Source organism: Clarias gariepinus, chromosome 1 (assembly GCF_024256425.1).
Source record: "Clarias gariepinus isolate MV-2021 ecotype Netherlands chromosome 1, CGAR_prim_01v2, whole genome shotgun sequence".
NCBI lineage: Eukaryota > Metazoa > Chordata > Actinopteri > Siluriformes > Clariidae > Clarias > Clarias gariepinus.
In genome coordinates this window covers 7,717,991-7,740,192 of record NC_071100.1, presented here as the reverse complement: position 1 = coordinate 7,740,192, position 22,202 = coordinate 7,717,991, and the positions used below count along the sequence as shown (strand labels likewise).

Below are 22,202 nucleotides of genomic sequence, written 5' to 3'. Positions count from 1 at the left end.
TCACAGACATAAAAAGTAAAAGAGACAAAAAAGAGACAAAACATTTTAACAAACTGTTGGTGCATAAATGTTCTTCAGTTTATTTCCTGTTGTTTATGTATACATTAAAAAAGACTACCCACTTTAAAATAAATTAATAAATAATAATAAAAGAAAAAAAACCTCTAAGAATTTGATACAATATAATTTTAAAATAAACATTAAAATAAAGGATTGTATATTTATACTTAAAAAAACATAGATATTCGGTGATATTAATTGATATGATAGGGGGATAACCGTTTTCACCATTCATTCTATTGTTTGTTTCACATAAAGCAATGTTAATTTAAGACATTTCTAAAAAATGAAAAGTGAACTTGCAACCTAAAAAATATAGCTGTAAAAAAGCTATAATGAATTAATTATAAACATATGCTGCTCCTACATATGAAGGGTATTTAAAAATACATATATGGACAATAAATAGCCAAACATAAAGAATTTAAAATGTTGCATATTCTAAAACACTATTTTATAATTTGGGATATAATACAACACAAACTGAAGCTTTCTTAAAGAGACAACATCACAGCCTGTTATACTTGCAATCGTCCCGTCTAGACGTTCTCAACTAATTGACTAGAGTGTTCATACTAGTAATCCAAGAGAAGGTTCTGCTCATCTAAAACTGTATGTATTTAATTTAGTCTTTTATTTTGCAGAGCTGTAAAATTTTATCAATCAAACCATTCTGTTTTAGTCTCAACACGTAGGACAACATGATGTCCAGCTGTAGAATAAACAGAATATCCAGATGCAGTCCAAGCACCGACGGGATAAGACCTAAAACTAAAGATGGGTAACAAATTGTCCTGGGAATATCTGTTAAATCTCCATCATTTGGTTGCCTGGTGTTGGGTCTCGAAAAATAAGGAGTATCTGAGTGAAGCACTGTAGTCAGTAAAGCCTATTATGCGAGTCAGACTCCTGGGATACCTTCCTGATAATGTCAAGAAAACTGATTGGTGGTGAAGTTCCTGCTATTTCTGAATGTTTTACGGTGAGAAAAACCTCAGATCCTTCAGCTGCCAGATCTCACATCATTAGAACTTAAAACATAGCAATTGTAAGGTTTCACAGCTGGGAGTTTCAGGAAAAATGAAGGACAAATTCAATTCCTAGGTCTTTAGTTATCTGGTTGATAACTGTAGATTCATCAGTGTACAGACAAATGGGTCACTGGAGGCAGGGAGAGAGACAAAGAGAGAGCACACATAAATACAATTAGGATTTTTTTGTGTGTTTAGGAATAACAACAAGGACTTTGGATGTTGGGACTATGACAAGAGAGTTGGTTGACATGATGCAGAGAAGGAAGGTGGACATACTTTGTCCAGGTGGAAAGGTAGCAAGGCTTGAAGCTTAGGAGCAGGTTTCAAGTTGTTTTAACATGGTGTGGACAGGAAGGAAAATAAAATAAGAGTTATCATAAATAAACAGTTTGTAAGGAATGTTCTGGAGGTAAACAAAGTATCAGATAGGTTGATGAGGAATGCAGAAGGCCAGATGGCAGTGGACATTGCAAAGAGGATGGAAATGGGAGTAATGAATACATTTTTCCAGAAGAGGCAGGAACATAGAGTGACATATAAGAGCAAAGGCAGAAGCACTCAGGTGGACTGTATGGGGTCAGGATGTGCTTCGAGTTGACTGGACAACTACAGCTAAGGTTATCAAGGAGACAGGTAGGAGAGTACTTGTATCATCAGGAAAGGGAATAAGGAGACTTGGAGGAAGTCCAAGGAAGTGTATACAGAGAAAGAGGCTAGCTAAGAAGAAATAGGACACCGAGAGGACTGAAGAGAGTAGACAGGAGTACAGGGATATGCAGCGTTAGGTGAAGGAAGAGATGTCAAAGCCAAACAAAGAGTATATGATGACTTGTATGCTAGATTGGACAGTAAGTAGGGAAAGATGGATATGTACAGGATGGCAAAGCAGAGATAAAGATAAGGAAGGAAATTTACTGACAGGTGCGGACCTGTAGAGGTGGCACTAGAGTTTCTGACTAGTTTATTTAACAAGGTCTTGGGGAGTTAGAGATTCCTAGAGAAATAGAGGAGAACTGTATTGGTGCCGATCTTTAAAAACAAGGGAGATGTGCAGGAATGAAAGTAATGAGCTGATGAGTCAATGAAGCTGTGGGAAAGAGTAGTGGAAGCTAGATTAAGGGCAGAGGTGAGCATTTGTGAGCAGCAATATGGTTTCATGCCTAGAAAGAGTACAACAGATGCAGTATTTGCTTCGAGGATGCTGATGAAGTACATAGAAGGTAATAAAGAGTTGCATTGTGTCTTTGTAGATTTAGAGAAAGTGTATGGCGGGATGCCGAGAGAGGAGCTGTGGTGTTGTATGAGGAAGTCTGGAGTGGCAGAGAAGTATGTTAGAGTGGTGCAGGACATATATGAGAGCTGCAAGACAGTGGTGAGATGTGTTGTGGGTGGGACAGAAGAGTTCAAGGTGGAGGTAGATATGAGGGTCAAGCAGAAAAAAATATTATTTTTATGCTGTGTGTGACCAAATTTTATTATTTGCACATTTAAAAATACATCTAGATTCGTGGTGTTTGTACTATCGTCCTAAATGTAGTGAGTTTTACCTTCTTCTGCAGCTCTGAGTATACAGTCTCATCACCCACACTGACATTCTCTAGTTTTGAGCAAGAAACAGATTCTTGATTAATTTACTAAAAAAAAAAATTCCACCCTTTCTCGTTTCTTTGTAACATGTGAAACTGTATTTTTCTGCCTTTTACTTAAAAAGTTAGAAAGAATTCTAATAATGAAATAATTGTTTATACCTGATATAATAATATATAATAGAGAAGAGGAACTGACTTGCTTTTGTGGATATTTACATAATGGTTTATAAAAAAAAAGTATTATTATAATTATATATTGTGGCGTGGGTGGGGTTTGAGTAATGACCATCATGCTTTGCGGGAGGGACTGTTATGTGTTCACCGTGTTGGGGAAAGGTGTCTGGGGTAGTGGCTTCGGCCAGGGTGTGTGTGTGTGGATCAGAAGTGTGTCTTGTGTTGTGTGACTGTTATTGAATGTGCCGTTGTGTCAGAGCGAATAAAATACTCCCAGCCATTTGCATTGGGCAGCAAAATAAGCTCACTCGTCTCTCCACAATCCTTACCGGCGTATAAACGCTACATTGGTGTCAGAAGTGGGATGGAGAGTAGCGGGTTAGAGCGGCGACCGGAGCAAGCTACAGCTCCGTGCCCCGTCCGCCAGCGAAGCGACCTGCAGCTGCGCCTGCCGGCCTACAACGGCGCCGTCGATCCCCACGCGTTCCTCGCCCAGGTAGAGCTAGCCGCCGACTTCGCGGGCTGGTCCTCGGCGGAAACAGCCGTCCGGGTGGCTCTCTCGTTGGAGGGTGACGCGCTGCGGGCGTTGGAAGACCTCCGGGCTGATGAGCGGAAGGACTGGGCGAAGCTGCGGGAGTCGCTCCGTTTCCGGTTCAGCGCAGGTGACCGTAAGGAGGCCGCGTGCGAGGAGCTGGCAACCCGCGTGCGGAGCGCCTCCGAGCCACTGGGGGCGTTCGCCATGGACCTGAGGTCTCTCGCGCGCAGAGGCTACCCGGAGTTCGGGTCCGTCCAGCAGGAGGAGCTAGCGCGCCGTGCGTTCCTGCGGGGAGTCCGGCCGTGGCGGCTGCGCGAGCACATCCGGTTAGCGGCATCGGCCTCCTTGGCTGAGGCGCTGCGCGAGGCTGAGCGCGCCGAACCCATCATGGCAGAACGCCACGGCGAAAGAGCCGAGCGACCTCCCGTGACTCAGGGCCGCTCGGTAGGTGAACCTAGCCGGGGACAGGGCAACCCGTCGCGGCTAGGCCCCGACCCAGCTTCCGAGATTCCGCGACGTCGCCGAGGCCAGGGACCGCCGGATTACCGCTGCAGTGTTCTCAGGCCTGAGGACAACGTACCCCAGCAGCCGTTAAAACTAGCTTCGGGGGGCGCCGAGGTGAAGCCGGCTCCCACAGCCTTCTTTGTTTCCCCAACTACCGGGTTCAACCTCCGGTCAGGACGTGCAGGAAACCGCTCGGGGGTCTACGTTAACTGTGGCCTAGACAACGTTTCGCTGCGCGCGCTCGTGGACACTGGCTCCACAGTTTCGCTGCTGCGCTGGGGAGTACTAGGACAAGGCGATCGCGGTTGTATGCTGCCGGCCCCAGCCGTGAGCATTCGCACCGTGTCAGGGAGCTATCTAGAGATACGGGCCTGTCGCACAGTGCGCATACAAGTAGGTGCAATCATTCTTTTTCATCCATTCTTGGTGGCCGACATTGAGGATGATTGTATCTTGGGGTTGGATATTTTGGAAAGGTGGGGTGCAGTACTTAATCTCGTTGACGGAACGTTGCGTGGTAGCTTCGGGTTAGCCAGGTTGCTAGTGCCCAAAGCGCAGCCGGACATGTTAGCGGAGCACACCAGGGGGGCGGAACTTCCGGCGGGCGCGCCATGTAAACATCCGGTAGCAGACCGAACGAGAATAATGGCCGAGCTTATGCAGCGTAGCAGCGTAGGGCTCAGTCAGACACAGGCCGACACCGTGAAATCCCTGCTACACGAGTTCGCAGACATTTTCGCGGCTGATGAGAGCGAGTGCACACATACCAATTTGGTGCAGCACACGATTAATACGGGTAACGCGGCTCCTGTTCGGTTACATCCGAGACGTCTTCCCTTAGCTAAACGAGCTATCGCCGAACAAAAGCTACGTGAGATGGCCGACTCGGGCGTCATAGAGCCAGCGTCCGGACCGTGGTCTTCACCGGTTGTGTTGGTGCGCAAAAAGGACGAATCGTGGCGGTTTTGTGTCGATTACCGGCGGTTAAACGAGGTAACGCGCAAAGATTCCTATCCGTTGCCGCGTATAGATGATGCGCTGGAACACGTTGCGGGCTCGGCGTGGTTTAGCTCGTTAGATCTGCGAAGCGGGTACTGGCAAGTAGAGCTCGCCCCGGAAGCGCGACCTAAAACTGCGTTCTCGATCGGGCAAGGGCTATGGCAATTCCGGCGCATGCCGTTCGGCCTATGTAACGCTCCAGCTACGTTCGAACGGTTGATGGAGAAGGTATTAGCCGATATTCCTCGCAACCGTTGTGTCGTTTACCTGGACGATTTACTGGTGCACGGCAGGGAGTTTGAGGTCGCTCTAGCTAACCTACGGGAAGTATTTCTGGCTATCCGGCGGGCGAATTTGCGACTCAACCCTAAAAAGTGTCAGCTGCTGCGGCGAGAGACCGGCTTCCTAGGACATGTAATTAGTGCTAAAGGGATTGCCACCGATCCAACAAAAATAGCGGCGGTACAGAATTGGCCTGAACCGCTAAATGTGTCCCAGCTACGCACCTTCCTCGGGTTAGCTTCTTACTATCGCCGGTTCGTGAAGGATTTTGCCACGATCGCCAGTCCGCTGCACGGCCTCACGAAAAAGAATCAGCCGTTCCGCTGGGACAGGGCGCACGCGCGTGCTTTTGCTCGGTTACGGGAAGCTCTGGTCACGTCGCCCGTTCTCGGATACCCTGACGCGTCTCGTATGTTTATCCTTGACACGGACGCGAGCGATGTAGGGCTGGGGGCTGTCCTGTCTCAGGTGTCCGAGGGTAAAGAGCGTGTTATCGCTTACTTCAGCCGCGCATTGTCTGGACCTGAGAAAAATTACTGCGTCACGCGGCGCGAGCTGTTAGCGGTCGTCGCGGCTCTAAAACATTTTAGGCCATATTTATACGGGCAATCCTTCTCGCTGCGGACCGATCACGCTTCGCTGGTGTGGCTACTTAGTTTTAAAGAGCCCGAGGGGCAGTTGGCGCGCTGGTTAGAGCGGTTGCAGGACTACGACTTTACCGTCCAGCACCGAGCTGGAAAACTGCATGGTAACGCGGACGCTTTATCCCGCCGGCCGTGTAGCAAAGAGCGTTGTCGGCACTGCGAGCGGGTTGAAGAGCGCGTGCGTGGTCGCGACATCGAACACTCCCCGACCCCCGTGAATCGGAACATTCTCCCTGCGCAATCCTCCGGAGTCTCCGTCGGTAATCCGCCGTCCGAGCCAGCGTGCAGCCGAGTTACCGCGTCGCCTAAAGCATTGCCTGTAGTCGTTCCGCCTGTGCCACAGATGGACCGTGATCAGCTCATTGCCGAGCAGGAGAAGGATCCGGCGCTGCAACGGGTACTGGGTTGGGTTAACGCGGGCCAGAGACCGGATTATGCCGCGGTTGCTCACTTGGGACAAGAGGAAAAAGCTCTCCACTCGCAGTTTAATCGACTAGCGTTGCGGGGGGGTTTACTCTACCGCCACTGGGAACGGCCGTGTGGCGCTGGCGAATCTTTTCAGCTGCTGGTGCCGCGGACTCTGCGGGCACGGGTGTTGGGAATGATTCACGGGCATGCGGGTGCTGGACATTTCGGAGTCACCAAAACGCTGCAGCGGTTGCGCGCCCACTTCTACTGGCCGGGCTGTCACACTGATAGTGAACTCTTTGTTCACAGATGCGACGTCTGCACGGCAAAGAAGGGCCCTACCCAGCGCTCGCGAGCACCTTTGCAAGACTTTCGGGTGGGGGCACCCATGGAGCGTATGGGCGTGGACATTCTTGGGCCTTTTCCCATCTCCGATCGCGGGAACCGGTATGTGCTGGTAGCCATGGATTATTTCACCAAGTGGCCGGAGGCGTTTGCTGTTCCTGACCAGAGCGCTTCCACCACGGCCCGAGTGTTGGTGGATGAGGTGTTCAGCCGATTCGGCGCCCCGGAGCAGTTGCACAGCGACCAGGGGCGTAACTTCGAGGCGGAGGTATTTGCAGCGGTGTGCGAGCGCCTCGGGGTGAAAAAGACCCGCACCACGCCCCTTCATCCGCAAAGTGACGGCCTTGTGGAACGTTTTAATCGAACGCTCACCACCCAACTCGCCGTGCTTACCAGCGACCGGCAAAAGGACTGGGACGAACATTTGCCTCTCGTGCTTTGGGCTTATCGCACAGCGGTGCAGGAGTCCTCACAGCTCACGCCAGCTGCGCTAATGTTCGGTCGCGAGTTGCGCACGCCCGTGGACCTTGTGTTCGGGCCTCCTCCACAAGTGGATTTACCCGCGAAGCCGGGGATGGATTACTTCTGTTCTTTAAAAGACAAACTGTTTCGTGTCCATGAGCTGGCGCGTAGACACTTGGCAAACGCCGGGGTGAAGCAGCGCCGCTTGTATGATACTCACAGCCGGGGGCGAGACTTTGCTGCTGGGGAGCAGGTTTGGGTGTATTCCCCCGGAAGAAAAAGGGGGCTCTCGCCTAAGCTTATGTCGCACTGGGTGGGCCCCTGCACGGTCGTTGCTCAGCTCTCCGACGTGGTCTACCGGGTGCGGTTAACGGGGCGGTCGCGATTGGTCGTGCTCCACCGGGACCGGCTCGCTCCCTACCAGCCCCACGTCAGCAGAACATCGAGCTCTGTGGAGGCCGGTCCGCCTCAGGGAGAGGGCTGCGCCCCGCCTTCCCCCGCAAAAAGACTCCGGCGTTCACAACGCCAGCGCCGACCACCGTCACGCCTGCTGGACTGAGTTCGCCATGGTGACCGGGGACGGTCACAGCTCGGGTGGGGGCAGTGTGGCGTGGGTGGGGTTTGAGTAATGACCATCATGCTTTGCGGGAGGGACTGTTATGTGTTCACCGTGTTGGGGAAAGGTGTCTGGGGTAGTGGCTTCGGCCAGGGTGTGTGTGTGTGGATCAGAAGTGTGTCTTGTGTTGTGTGACTGTTATTGAATGTGCCGTTGTGTCAGAGCGAATAAAATACTCCCAGCCATTTGCATTGGGCAGCAAAATAAGCTCACTCGTCTCTCCACAATCCTTACCGGCGTATAAACGCTACAATATTATTAATAATTAATAATAATTATCATTATTAAAATAATAAAATTTAAATGTTGTTCTTTAATTAATTAAACATACAGTTCCTAAAAACTGCAGTGATACAAAGGGAATAAAACACTAGTGGATGTGGTATTATAGGAAAACTAAAAACTGAAGGTGCTAACTCCACTACTTTACAAAACACTGTTGTTGATGTTTACCCTTTACCATCACAACATGGTACTTTATGTCTTACATGAAATATGAGTCGGGTGACAGTGTTCTATAATAAAAAAAGGTTTAAAGGAGTTTCTACATTTTGTCTTACCTTCTACTCTCTTTTTCTTTTTTATTGGTTTTAGTTCAAGCTCAGCATACATCACATCACAAATGTTGTCAGCATCAGCACCTGCAGCAGCAGAGAACACAACCATCCCAGATTTGTAACACATCACTAATAACTCACAAGAGTATCTCACACATTAAATCAATATTAAAATCTATGTGTGTGTGTGTGTGTGAGAGAGAGACAAATGTGTCTAGATGAATGAATGATGAATGAAATGTATGTGATGAGCAAGCTAAGAGTGACGGCGACAGTGGCAAGGAAAAAACTCCCTGAGATGGCAATAGGAAGAAACCTTGAAAGGAACCAGACTCAACAGGGAACCCATCCTCATTTGGGTGATAACAGACAGAAATTATATAACATCATGTGTGTTATGCAGGTGAAAGTTCAATATAACAGAGATTCTTTAAATAAACATGAAGTCCAGTTCAGCACATGTGTAGCTCCAACCATCATAAAACAGAATCCAGCTGGAGCTGGTCCTTCTCTGGATGCCTCAGGATCCTCGCAGGGTTGGCCTTTGTCTACTAAAGCTGGCACAATCTTCAGATGCCTCGGGATGGGTAGAAAAATACCGAAAAGATGGAGAGAATTAGCATAGTTGCCATTCAGAAAATGTACTGGAGTATGAGGTTATGGGATGAGTTACGCATATGCCAGATTAAAGAGATGCATCTTGAGTCTACTTTTAAACTGGGAAACTGTGTCTGAGCCCCGAACACTGTCTGGAAGGCTATTCCAAAGCTTTGGAGCTAAATATGAAAAAGCCCTGCCCCCTTTTGTAGATTTTGAAATTCAGGGAGTTACCAGAAGTCCAGAGTTTTGGGATCTTAAGGAGCGTGGTGAATTGTAGCGTATCAGAAGACTGGTTAGGTATAAAGGACTTATAGGACTACTGTATAACCTGGCGCAGACTATTATGGGATGTTACAGGCTTACAACTGACACGCACGCACTCGCACTCACAGAACAGCTACAGATAGACACTCTACCTTCCCCATATCCAACGCCTTCGTGTGCTTATTCCCTTCAGTGTGGGTAGGCGGAATCGGGACCAGCGCTCTTTAGCTGCAGGGACTGGAGCTGTTTGCCTACATTGGACATTTCCTATCCCCTGTACCCTCATCGTTGCAATGTTTATGTCTTGTGTTTACATGTTTTTCTGTGCTTGTTGCTGAGGTATTTTTTGTACCCCTGATCGCACACTGCCCTTTTCGAAGGACAGTCTGGGAGGGGATTTTTTACCCTCGTTATCCTAATGTATTTTATTCCTTATTTTCTATGATGGCGCCGGTTAGGTGGCTGCCGTCGCGACTCCGTGGTCGCACAAAATCATTTCACTGCATATTGTACTCTGTATGATTGTGTATGTGACAAATAAAATTTGAATTTGAATTTGAATTTATTTGGCCGGTTTGTTCGGCATGTATTGTCTGAAAGGACAACTTAAAGAACTAACAAAATTATTTTTGGATTGTGAAGAAGGGGTAATCGCTAAACCCATTTGTCCATTACACCCCATATTACTGTGAGTTTGTCACCCTTTATTTGGACCATAGTAATTTTGCATTTTTAAAAGGTAGTGTGTTTGCTAGTGGTCAAAACACAACAGGAGAGTCAACATGGAGGGTCTTGTTCTCATCAAAGAATGTAGCCTCATAATCAGGGTTCTCCTCAACATGAGAAATGGTTCAGAAGCCTAGTGTTATAAACTTTTTTTTTATATATAAGTTTTTTATATGTTTGCTTCACCCATATGTTGGGTGAACTACCAATAATCTTTACAAGAACCATATTTTCCCACCCAACAAAGTAGCAAATGCGAGGGTGATGTTTTTCCCTCCTCCTAAAATATCATCTAAATTAACCAAAACAATTATTATATATATATATATATATATATATATATATATATATATATATATATATATATATATATTTCTTATATGTTTTATACAGTTAAAACTGTCTGGGGTCAAATTGACCCCAAATAACACAGATGCGTACAACATGTGTACAGGACATTAAAAACATATCATGATGTTAATTTTATGTTTACCCAGTTATCCCTATTAAATTTGGAAAAGTCACTGAATATGAAGCAAAATAAAAAAAGTCAATCATTAATATTTAAACACTGAATGTGGTCTAAATTACCCCAAAGATAATAGGAGAGTTAAAAAACACACTAAATATTACATTATTAAAAAAGTACACTACCATTGTTCCTGTTTTTCTTCTGTTTATTTGTGACCAGTGAGTAAATGGCTTCATTGCTCTCAGCTGCAGCTTCACCTGAACACAGTACAGTGTGTAAATCACTACAAGGCACTTCTGTACATTACATAGAGGTCTGTACATTACTGTATAGAGTGTATCTATAATTAATTCTTCTTATGCAAGAGGAATTTTTTTTATGAAATAAAGCTACCTGTTCCACTCATATCCGCCTGATCCACAGAGGCATAAATGTGTTCAGTTCCTACAGAAATCAAAATAAAGTTTAACTGTATTTGTAATTTCTACTTTAGATTACAAAGCAAATTATATTTAAATTAAATAAAAAATAATTACCTAAAATGTAATGTTTACAGAGATAATAGTTTAATAATGATTTTTTTTAGTAATATGTGAGTTTCTAATATTAAATCTATAAATAAACAGTGATTGAGGCAGGGTCTGACCAGCCTGAGGTGGTGTGTGTCCTGACTGAGAGTCTTCAGCTCCTGACCGGCTCTGATTCTGCTCTGATGTCTGATTGAGTTTCTGCAGCTTTTCTACAGAGGGAAACAAGGCAAGGCAAGGCAAGTTTATTTGTATAGCACATTTCAAACACAATGGTAATTTAAAGTGCTTTACATAAAAGAGAAGAAAATACTTATAAAAAGAAATAGCAATTATTTTAATTTGATTTAAAATAAAAATAAAAACAGTTCCTGAAGGAGACTATTACAATAATCCACCCTGCTGGTGATAAAGGCATGGACAAGTTTCTCTAAGTCTTAATTGGAAACAAAACCTCTAATTCTTGCAATGTTTTTAGGATGATAATATGCTGATTTAGTTACTTTGACATGACTACTGAAACTAAGGTCTGTCTGTTTCGTGAGGTTGCGTTTGTGTTTTTTTTTTTGACCACTGCATAACTTGATGTGTTAATAGCTCTTCAAATATTACTGATTTTCTCAGAAAAGAAGGAAACAAACTCATTGCATTGTTGGAGAGCATTTCAATGTGAATTGAACTTGGTGGGTTTGCCAGTCTCTCAATAGTAGCAAAATGAGTGTGTGTGTTTAAGTCTCTGTTTATAATGTTTGAGAAGAAGGTCTGTCTAGCTTTGGCTAGTTCCACATTGAAAGCACGATGGCTGTCTTTATAGATGCTATAGTGAATTCCATGTTTCATCTTCCGCCACATCCGCTCAGCTTTGCGGCATTGTCTTTTCATACTCTGAACTGCTGTTGATTTTCTGCATGATGATTTCTGTCTGCCCGTCTTTCGTACCTTTTCCGGAGCAATATCATCAATAACATTCCTAAATTTTACGTTAAAGAATTCAAGGAGAAGATCAACAGAGTCTGCAGAAATGCTTGGTGTTGAAGATATAGCCTTCATAAATAGTGCACTTGTGTTCTCATTAATGCATCTCTTCCTGACAGGGACAGATCTAGATTTAGTGGTAACAGAGATTAATATATCAAAGAAAATACAGAAGTGATCAGATAGTGCTACGTCCTTAATAAGAAAGGATGAGATGTTTAGTCCCTTACTGATGAGTAAATCTAAAGTGATTTTGTGTTTGGCGATTAACGATTATGTGTTGGCTCATGCACATGCTGAATCAGGTCAAAAGTTTAGAACACTTTTCTTTTGCAGTATTGATTTCATCATTATCAATATGAATATTAAAGTCCCATGTTATAGCAAAACAGTCGAATATTTAAAAATGCTAACTTTATGACATTACTTTTTGTTCTTAGTTTGATGCATAATAGACAGATTCAATATCTAAATAGGGTGCAGAATAAATGGGAACAAAAACACATTTTACACAACCCTGATTACAGTCTAATAAACAGACTGACTTCAAAAGATTCACTGCACAGTTAGAATAGAAACCAAATAAAACTGATTAAAAAGAAATGCAGTATATTGAAATTAAACTAGTTGCAGGTTCTGTAATACTTTTAAGGATTCATAAAATTTAGTAGAAAGAGTGAAGAAGGTTATGAGGAAATTACAGTGAATTTGTTCATAACCTTCATCATCTTTTCTACTACATTTTATGAACCTGTTTTATTTAGCTGTAAACAGTTTGTGTCTTTATTATGAGTTTATTCATTCATCTTCTGTACTGATATTTACACTGTATCCTGTAGTCACAGGGGCCTCACAGGAAACTTAGGGTATGAGAGAACATGCAAACTCCACACACACAGACCTGATGTTGGAATCTAACCTCTTGCGCTGGGGGTGATTATGAGTTTATGATAATATAGTTATATATAAGAAAATATCAAATTAATATATAAAACAATATTAGTATGTAGTATTTACATTGCACAATTTCTATCCTTACCATGTGCAAGCACTTTATAGTTATTTTCTAATCTACTTTCTATTTAAACAGGTTTATTATTTATTATTATCATAATTATTAAAGTGCCTAGTTTTTGAAACAATTTTATTTATTTATTTTTATCTACATTTTTGTTATGCATTCATCAAACAGCCTTTTTATCACATACACATACATAAATAACAAAAAGAGAATTATGGTAATGAGGGACACTTAATCTTGTAACCTCGTAATCTCGTAATCTTAACCTGTATATTTATCAGTGATTTATTTAGTTATTTTTCCTTTTGATTATTGTACAGGAGATTTGAAGGTATTTATAACTGTCATGCAAAGTGAAAGAAAAACTGTTTGAGAAAAATGTGTCCCACATTACTATTGTTCATCGTACTTTAAACAATCATCATACCTTTCTTTATTTTGCAGTACCAGAGGAGGATCATTAAGATGAGAAAAACAATGAGGATAAAGAACAAACTCAGTCCCACAGACAATCCTACTGACCCATCCTTAGCTCTTTCCCAACCTAATTGGAAAGAGAGAGAGCAGACTTTAGGATTTTAATAATGTTGCATCCGCTGTGCTTCTTTAAAAGAAAAGATTGTGTGAAAAAAAAAAAAATCTCATGTGTGACTATATACTGTATATAAACACAGTGCTGGTCACTATTATTGCCAAACCTGATTAAAATGTGTTCTTAGGCTTGTAATGAATTCATTTTATATTTAAACAATATAAAACCTGTAATGGAAAAATCACATTTTAATCATGTATTAATTCTGATCTTTGCAGTAAGTGTGCCACGTAGACTATAAAAGCTTTAAATTTATCTGGAACATAGAAAGACAAGGCAGAGAACAGAGCAGAAACAACCTGATTGTAGTTGTCCCTGAATAAATGATAACATCTGGTCTGGGTCAGATAAAGAGTCATGATTTTGAATGTAGGAACTTCACGTACAGGGCGTTGATTATTTTAGCAAAGATGTTTGTGTATAAAATGGGACAGCGCAGAGAAAGAGATCACCCCACAACCCACAATGCAAAAAGAGAGAAAAATCAAACATTTAATTAAAGTACAATTGTTAAGCGTAAAAAAAAAAAAAAAACACATCAAGATTTATTTTTCTTTTTTTTGCATGAAGGCATGTGTCACAATTATTGGCACCCCTGATGTTAATACTTTGTACAACTCCAAGACAGCACTTAATCTCCTCCTATACCATTTTACAAGATTGGAGAATACAGATGAGATTGGCAGCAAACTCCAGACATTTATGTTTTATGATTGAAGGTGTAAAAAAGGTTTTTCCCTGCATGCCTCCCAAAAAGCATGTATTGGCTTCCCACACAAACACACAGACAGTCTCCCCTGCTGGGTCTTTCAGTTTCAGTTGTGATCACGCTCAGTGTCAAAACAAGAAGCGCATGCGTGATACATGATATTCTGTACTGGTAAACCAAAAAAATGCTTGTTTTTTTAAGTCAAAATTTATCTAAAAATTTTGCTCGTCTCGCGGAACACTCATGAACCGCGTTACTCGTAATCTGAAGTATATATACAGTACACACACACACACATATATATATATATATATATATATAGAGAGAGAGAGAGAGAGAGAGAAAGAGAAAGAGAGAGTAAGGGAAAGGCGAGTACATAGATTGACAGATATACAGTATATCTGAGATATATGTATCCAATTTGCTACTACTGTATGTACTGTAAGCCTAGTGTATGTTGTTGTACGAATGAACACACAAAGCAAAATGAAAGAATTTTATGAATGTCACCTTGCACTCCGTATCACAAACACTGTTTAATAATCATAGCATTGTTACTCATTTTATTATTTATTATTATAAATGTGTGTATAGATTACACATCTACTCAGTGTACGAAGAAAATGCACACACAGTTATTTTTAGAATAACTTAAAATACAGAAAGTTCTGAAATTTTTTAAATATCAATTTTCTTTTATCATTATCAATAAACACACTAGATGAAGACTCACCATGCACTGTGATGTTGACAGGATTACTGTTTTCTCCAGATTCAGACTCACACCAGTAAACTCCAGTGTAGGATGTGTTGAGGGAGCTGATTTTACATGTAGATCCTGTAACTGATCCCCACTGTGAACAATCTAACACTCCCTCACTGTGTGTGTATCGTCTCACTGTCCATCCAGTAGAGTTACTCTGGTCCTCACAGCTCAGTGAGAGAGAGTCTTTAGTAAAGTGTTGAGTTCTGTTGGGATTGATGATCAGAGAGACTGGAGGAGATTCACCTTAAACACAGAAAAGAGACATGGGAATATAAATAAGTGTAATATACAATAGACTAAAAAAATCCCAAGCATTGATCATAGAAGAGTTTTAACAGGTTAACCCCTAATCATTAATGCTGCAAAAACACAGCAAGTCAAAATCAAGAAACTAAATCAAAACTGGACTATGAAGACAGGAAAGGCACAAAGCAGCACAGAAGGTGTAAATACAAAGTGTTTAAGGTAAAACTAGTCCACATGATCAGATCATCACCTCTCCACCAGAGGGCACCATCATCTCAGTATTAGCCTAGCTTTAGCACAAAACAACAAACAAAACGACCCCACAATATTGCAACATCTATTATCATCAGCTTTGTATCTGTTCATCTTGAATAGTAAATCATTTTAAATGAGAGACAAAACAAAAAGTGAATTACTTATAAAAAGTCACTACGTTTTTTGTTTCATGTTTAATGTCATAAAGGGAAAATCTATCAGCATTTAGAGCTCTTTCATTATCTTATGAATATTAATAAACAAATGCTGCATTAATGACATTTATACAAACACATCCTACAGTAAATTACTGTTGGTTTATTTCTCCTCACCAGTGATCCATAGTGTCTGTAGATTGCTGTACTGTGTGTGTAAGGCTGGTTCTCCTCTCTCTCCTCTACACACATAAACTCCTGTGTGTTTAAGAGCAGCAGGACTGAGAGTGTAGGAGCCTCCAGATCCTCTGCTGCTGTCTGAGAGGAGCTCCACATACATGATAGAGCTATGATTGGTTATTATTTGAGTCGCGCCATGTCTGGAGGGAACCACATTGTACCAGCTGAATGTCCAGTTTGTAGAGGAGTCTGTAACCTCACAGTTTAGAGTCACTGAGTCTCCTTCAGTCAGCCAGCTCTGTGGAGATACACTCAGTACTGCCTCTGGTCTCTCTGTTACACAGCACATGCACAATTAGTTTGTATATTTCTTAAATAAACAATTAGAATTTAACAATGAATTAAAATTAATTTAACTTTTTTAGTGTCACCAAAACAAGCTCACATCTTACAATGCAAGCGCATTACACACTTGCTCCTCTACAGATTTATTTACCTGTGTGTGTGTGTGTGTGTGTGTGTGTTATTTTTATCTACAGTACTTAAGTGTGAACTTTAGAACATGTATTTTAATGTTTTTTATCAACAGCTGATGAAATGAATAATGCAGGCTGTACTCTTTATGAAGCACATACATTATGACTCAGATAAACACAAACTGTGTTTCCTTTTTGTTCGTGGTTCTACTTTAGTTGCAGGTGTTACATTCATGTTTATTTTGCATTGGCTGTTATTGCTGTTATATTATGTTATGTGCTAATTAATATTTCACTGCTATAATAAGAAGCTGGAATGTACCTGAACAGCTCGCTTTAGAGAAACAGATTGCATGAGATTCCAGCACTTAAATCCTGCCATCACACTCTCTCTATTCTCCTGCTGCTAGTTGTCTATGTCTTGCATTTAAGTTGTGCTGCTTATTTCAGTTCATGTTCTTGTAGTCCACCGTTTTTATTATACAGTAGTCTTGTTTGTGCTTATGCTAAGCCATGATGAGGCAAATGCTAATGCTAACCCCTAGCTTCTTGCCCAAATACAGTTTAAAATACAGTTTATTTTACCTATTTTAGACCTCACAGATCTCATATAATATTATTTTTAAACTTAATTAATAATTTTAATTTTCACAACTTCTAACCCCAATACTTACATATATATATATATATATATATATATATATGTGTGTGTGTGTGTGTGTGTGTATGTATCATAACATACCTGTTGCAGTAATGGTGACTTCATCGCTGTACTCTGTGTAGGACTCTTTCGCTGCCCAGGCCTTATCTCTGCGTGCTCTGCACTTATACACTGTCTCTCCTGTATTATTCACTGTCACTGGGAGTGTGTTGGTGTTTACTGGTTCAGTGCTTGAATGTTTTAACGGCTGATTATTTATGTACCAGAGAAACTCCCATCCAGTGGACTTCTGCAGCTCACAGGTCAGAGTGACGGTGTCTCCAGTGTAGATGGAGCTCTGAGGATTCACTCTCATAGTCGGTTTGGGTTTTGCTGTTAGGATGAAATCATAAAGGAGTCAGAGCTGCTTTTAGCTTCACAACATAATCAGCAGATTTAACATTTTATAGAAAATCATGATCAGTTCAGTTTTTTAACTAATGAGTGTGAACGTGATCATTGTTTACATGCAGGATGATGACTTAAACATTATATTGGTAATACAGACACCCTGCACTTTATAGCAAGCAGCTCGCAAAACGTGTAGAGTATATATATATATATTTTTTTAAGTGAGAGTGATAGGGGGAGAGAGAGCACTGATTTAATTGTCTATAATAAAAATTTTTGATAAAAATTTTTGATAATTGTCTTGTGTTAAGTGAACCTATCACAGTTTTTAGTGGGTGGGGCTTTACATTTATCCTCTCTGTCTGTGATCCATTCCACAGTGTACTTTAAAGTAGGCTCCCTACCCACTGTCCAGAAAATGTCAGTTAAGAGAACCTCTCTTTGAATGGAGAAGTTTAGCTCTCTTTACGTCTAATAGACCTCACAGACCTCAAACAACATTATTTTTTTACTTATTTCAACATTATTTAAAACATTATAGAATAACATGCAATATCAATAATTATGCATAAGTTTTATTCTCACAACTTCTAAACCCCAATCCTTATATATACACACACAGTATCTCACAAAAGTGAGTACACCCCTTACATTTTTGTAAATATTTTATATATTTTCAAGGGACAACGCTAAGGATATGAAACTCTAATAGAATTTAAAGTAATCAGTGTACAGCTTGTATAATGGTGTAAAGTTGATGTCCCCTCAAAATAACTTAACACACAGCCATTAATGTCTAAACTGCTGGCAACAAAAGTGAGTTTATAATGACAGCACACATAATGACAGGCTAAGGGGAAAAATGGATTTTTAACCTTCTAATGAGACTTTCTTTTGCTTTTACACGCACGCACACACGTGTGTTATAAGAAACAGTACACGCGCGTTGTAGACACGCTTACAAACTAGGGTTTGTACACATCCTTGGTCACAGTGTTATATTAAACAGTACACGGGTGCATGGATGTTGATTATACCAGTTAGAGATGAGCACTAAGACCCAGCAGGGGAGACTATTACCCACAATTCCACAGCACAAGAGAGAGAAAAAACGTTGGCTCAGTTGTCAACACGTGACGCTCGGCATCAAAACAAGAAGTGCATGCGTGATACATGATACTATGTACTCGTGAACCAAGACTTGCTCATTTTCCAAGTCAAAATTTTATTAAACATCTTTGCTCGTCTTGCAGGAACACTCGCAATCCTTGTTACTCGTAATCCGAGGCTCAACTGTATATACACTACGCACAATAGGTTAAGGATATTGTGAGAGACTTAGTGGATGTCATACATACAGTGTTCGTTTCACTTTAGACATTTTTGGGATAGGGAGGCAATTGTATTGGGGTGATAGACACCTTATTTTGTGTTTTCGATGTAATGGTCTCATTGTGTACTTGTGCCTTGAATTCCATTTTATTGTGCATCAATTTTAACATTTTGTGGGTATAAAATAGCTGGTATTGTCAGTAAGTCATTCCAAGTTTATTATTCAAACAGCCATGAACACACCTCATCACTTAACGGCCGAGCAGCGCCACTTTGCCATGGCGCGCCTTCGGCTCAGTGGCAGGCAGTCAGATGTTGCTCATGAACTTGGTGTGTCTCAAAGTGTCATCAGCAGACTTGTATCAAGACACAGAACTACTGGCAGAGTTCATGACAGACCCAGGAGTGAAACTTCACGAGTGATAGACCGCAACAATGACCTCAAAGATAGTAGTACATGCTGGAGCTAACGATATACGCCTTCGTCAGTCAGAGGTTAGTAAGAATAACTTTATAGAGGTGTTTAAATTAGCGAAGGCGATGTCCGATGGAGTAGTATGCTCTGGTCCCATCCCAATGAGACGTGGTGACATAACTTACAGCAGGTTATGGTCACTGAACCGCTGGATGTCCGGGTGGTGCCCTGAAAACAACGTGGGCTTCATAGACAATTGGAAGACCTTTAAGGGCAAAACTGGCCTGTTAGGGCAGGACGGTGTCCATCCCACTCGGGAAGGTGCTGCTCTCATTTCTTGTAGTATAGCTCATAGTCTTAGAAGAGGCCTAGTTAATCGGTGACAATCCAGAGCCCAGGCCAGGGAGCAGACAGACAGGCTAACCCAACCGTCTGCTAGCTGCATAGAGTCGTCACTCAGGGTTCACTCTATTGAGACTGTGTCTGTTTCCCGAGCTAAAATCAAATTTAGAAAGACTCAGAAAGTCTGTTTTAGTAATTTAATTAACATAAAGACCACAAACTTGGATCAGACTGAATGCGCAGCCGGCACCTCTGATCTGAAGCTAGGACTGTTAAATATTAGATCTCTCGCATCTAAAGCAGTTATAGTTAATGAAATTATCACAGATCAGGAGTTTAATATACTCTGTTTAACAGAAACCTGGATTAAACAGGACGAGTATGTAGCTCTAAATGAAGCTAGTCCTCCTGGACACAGCTACATACACCAGCCTCGGTTAACTGGTAGAGGAGGAGGCGTCGCAGTTATTCACAATGATAATTTGACTATTGTACAAAAACACGGACACAAATTTAATTCATTTGAAATTCTTTATAGTAACATAAGTGTATTTAACTATATTAAGTCAGCTCAGTCGATCCCGCTAATTGTCATTTACAGACCTCCAGGGCCGTACTCGGAATTTCTTAGTGAATTTGCAGATTTCCTTTCAAATCTAGTCGTTTCTGTAGACAAAGTGTTAATTGCTGGAGATTTTAATATTCATTTTGAAAACCCAGAAGACCCTCTAAGAACTGCATTTATGTCTATACTGGACTCGGTAGGAGTAAATCAGTGTGTAGTAGGACCCACTCATAAAGCAGGTCACACTTTAGATTTAATAATATTATTTGGATTAAGTATAAGAAATGTATTCACAATACCACTATCTGAAGTTATCTCAGATCACTATCTTGTCTCAATTCAAGTGTGTCACAATAATAATGTACACACAGCGCCGCGCTACCGTATGAAACGTACATTCACATCAACTACCAAACAGAGTTTTATCAGTAATCTCCCAGAGTTCCCAACTTCGATTAGATCACCGTCTGACCCCACAGAACTCGATCAGGCGACTGAATATTTAGAGTCGACATTTCGCTATACCTTAGATAATGTAGCTCCAGTCAAAAGAAAAATTATTAGAGATAAAAAACTTGCTCCCTGGTATAACGATCACACGCGCACTTTAAAACAGACCGCTCGGAAATTAGAACGTAAATGGCGTCAAACTAAATTACTAGTATTTCAAATAGCATGGAAGGAGAGCATCCTGAACTATAGAAAAGCTCTTAGTGTAGCTAGATCAACATATCTCTCCACTCTTATAGAAAATAACAAAAATAATCCTAGATTCTTATTTAATGCTGTAGCCAAATTAATCAGAAATAAGACCACTGCAGAAATCTCCACAACAACATCATGCAATAGTGAGGACTTCATGAACTTTTTTAATAATAAAATTGTAAATAGTAGGCATAAAATTGAGGTTTTGAAACCGAACAATGTAATTGATGCAGATGTTAATCTAGCCATGTCAGATCAGAACCTAGAATACTTTACTCCCCTTGAAGAGAATGAACTAATTTCACTCATCTCTCCTTCGAATTCATCAACCTGTATATTAGATCCTGTACCGACACATTTTCTTAAACAGATAGTACCAGCAATAATAGAACCCCTGTTGAGAATAATTAATTCTTCACTCAACATTGGATATGTTCCAAAATCTTTTAAATTAGCAGTTATCAAAACAATAATTAAGAAACCTGACCTCGACCCCTGTCAGCTGTCCAGTTACAGACCAATATCAAACCTCCCCTTTATCTCTAAGATTCTGGAAAAGATAGTAGCGGAGCAGCTATGCTCATATCTACATAGAAATGGCATACATGAACTGTATCAGTCAGGATTTAGGCCTCATCACAGTACAGAGACAACGCTCGTTAAAGTAGTAAATGACATTCTATTGGCCTCTGATCAGGGTTGTGTAACTATGCTTGTATTACTTGACCTCAGTGCAGCTTTTGACACCGTTGATCACGCTATTCTTCTTCACAGATTAGAAAATGTAGTGGGAATTAAGGGTACAGCCCTCTCCTGGCTCAGATCCTATCTGACCCATCGTTATCAGTATGTAGACTTAAATGGTGATTATTCTGCATGTTCTCTAGTGGAGTTTGGCGTTCCGCAGGGTTCAGTTTTAGGTCCACTGCTTTTTTCCCTTTACATGCTTCCTCTGGGCAACATAATCCGTAAGCATGGTATTAGTTTTCATTGTTATGCTGACGATACACAGTTATATGTCTCAGCAAAACCTGATGAGAAAAAACAGCTTACTAAAATTGAGCATTGTGTGCAGGACATAAGAAATTGGATGCTAATTAACTTCCTTCTGCTAAATCCGGATAAGACAGAAGTTCTAGTCATAGGACCGCATACAGCTAGGAGTAAAATTTTAGATCACACCTTAACTTTAGATGGCCTTTCTGTTCCATCAAATGCAACAGTGAAAGACCTTGGTGTGATTATTGATTCCAGCCTTTCATTTGAAGCACATGTAGATAATATTACCAGGATAGCATTCTTTCACCTCAGAAATATTGCCAGAATAAAAAATTTATTGTCGCTAAACGACGCAGAAAAACTAGTTCATGCTTTTATCACCTCTAGGTTGGACTATTGTAATGCCTTACTGTCTGGTTGTTCAGCTAGATGCATAAATAAGCTTCAGCTAGTCCAGAATGCAGCAGAGAGAGTCCTCACCAGAACCAGAAGATATGAGCACATCACCCCTATCTTATCTTCACTCCATTGGCTCCCTGTGAAATTTCGCATTGATTTTAAAATACTACTCTTGACATATAAAGCATTAAATGGTCTCGCGCCGCAGTACCTGAGCGAAC

At 41.5% G+C, this 22,202-nt stretch overlaps 1 protein-coding gene across 1 annotated transcript in view; it reads right to left on the bottom strand.

The window, feature by feature from the left end:
- Positions 1-256: 256 nt before the first annotated feature.
- Positions 257-22,202, bottom strand: part of LOC128530295 (Fc receptor-like protein 5) — a 91,695-nt gene continuing 69,749 nt past the window's right edge. Inside the window, exons 3-12 of the mRNA XM_053504162.1 lie at positions 16,916-17,206; positions 15,695-16,030; positions 14,829-15,104; positions 13,222-13,338; positions 10,918-11,010; positions 10,665-10,715; positions 10,454-10,528; positions 8,213-8,293; positions 2,642-2,691; positions 257-1,221 (exon numbers count right to left, since the gene is read on the bottom strand). Coding sequence (XP_053360137.1) covers positions 1,219-1,221; positions 2,642-2,691; positions 8,213-8,293; positions 10,454-10,528; positions 10,665-10,715; positions 10,918-11,010; positions 13,222-13,338; positions 14,829-15,104; positions 15,695-16,030; positions 16,916-17,206 — 1,373 coding nt within the window. The 3' untranslated portion in view covers positions 257-1,218. The remainder of the gene's footprint in view (positions 1,222-2,641; positions 2,692-8,212; positions 8,294-10,453; positions 10,529-10,664; positions 10,716-10,917; positions 11,011-13,221; positions 13,339-14,828; positions 15,105-15,694; positions 16,031-16,915; positions 17,207-22,202) is intronic.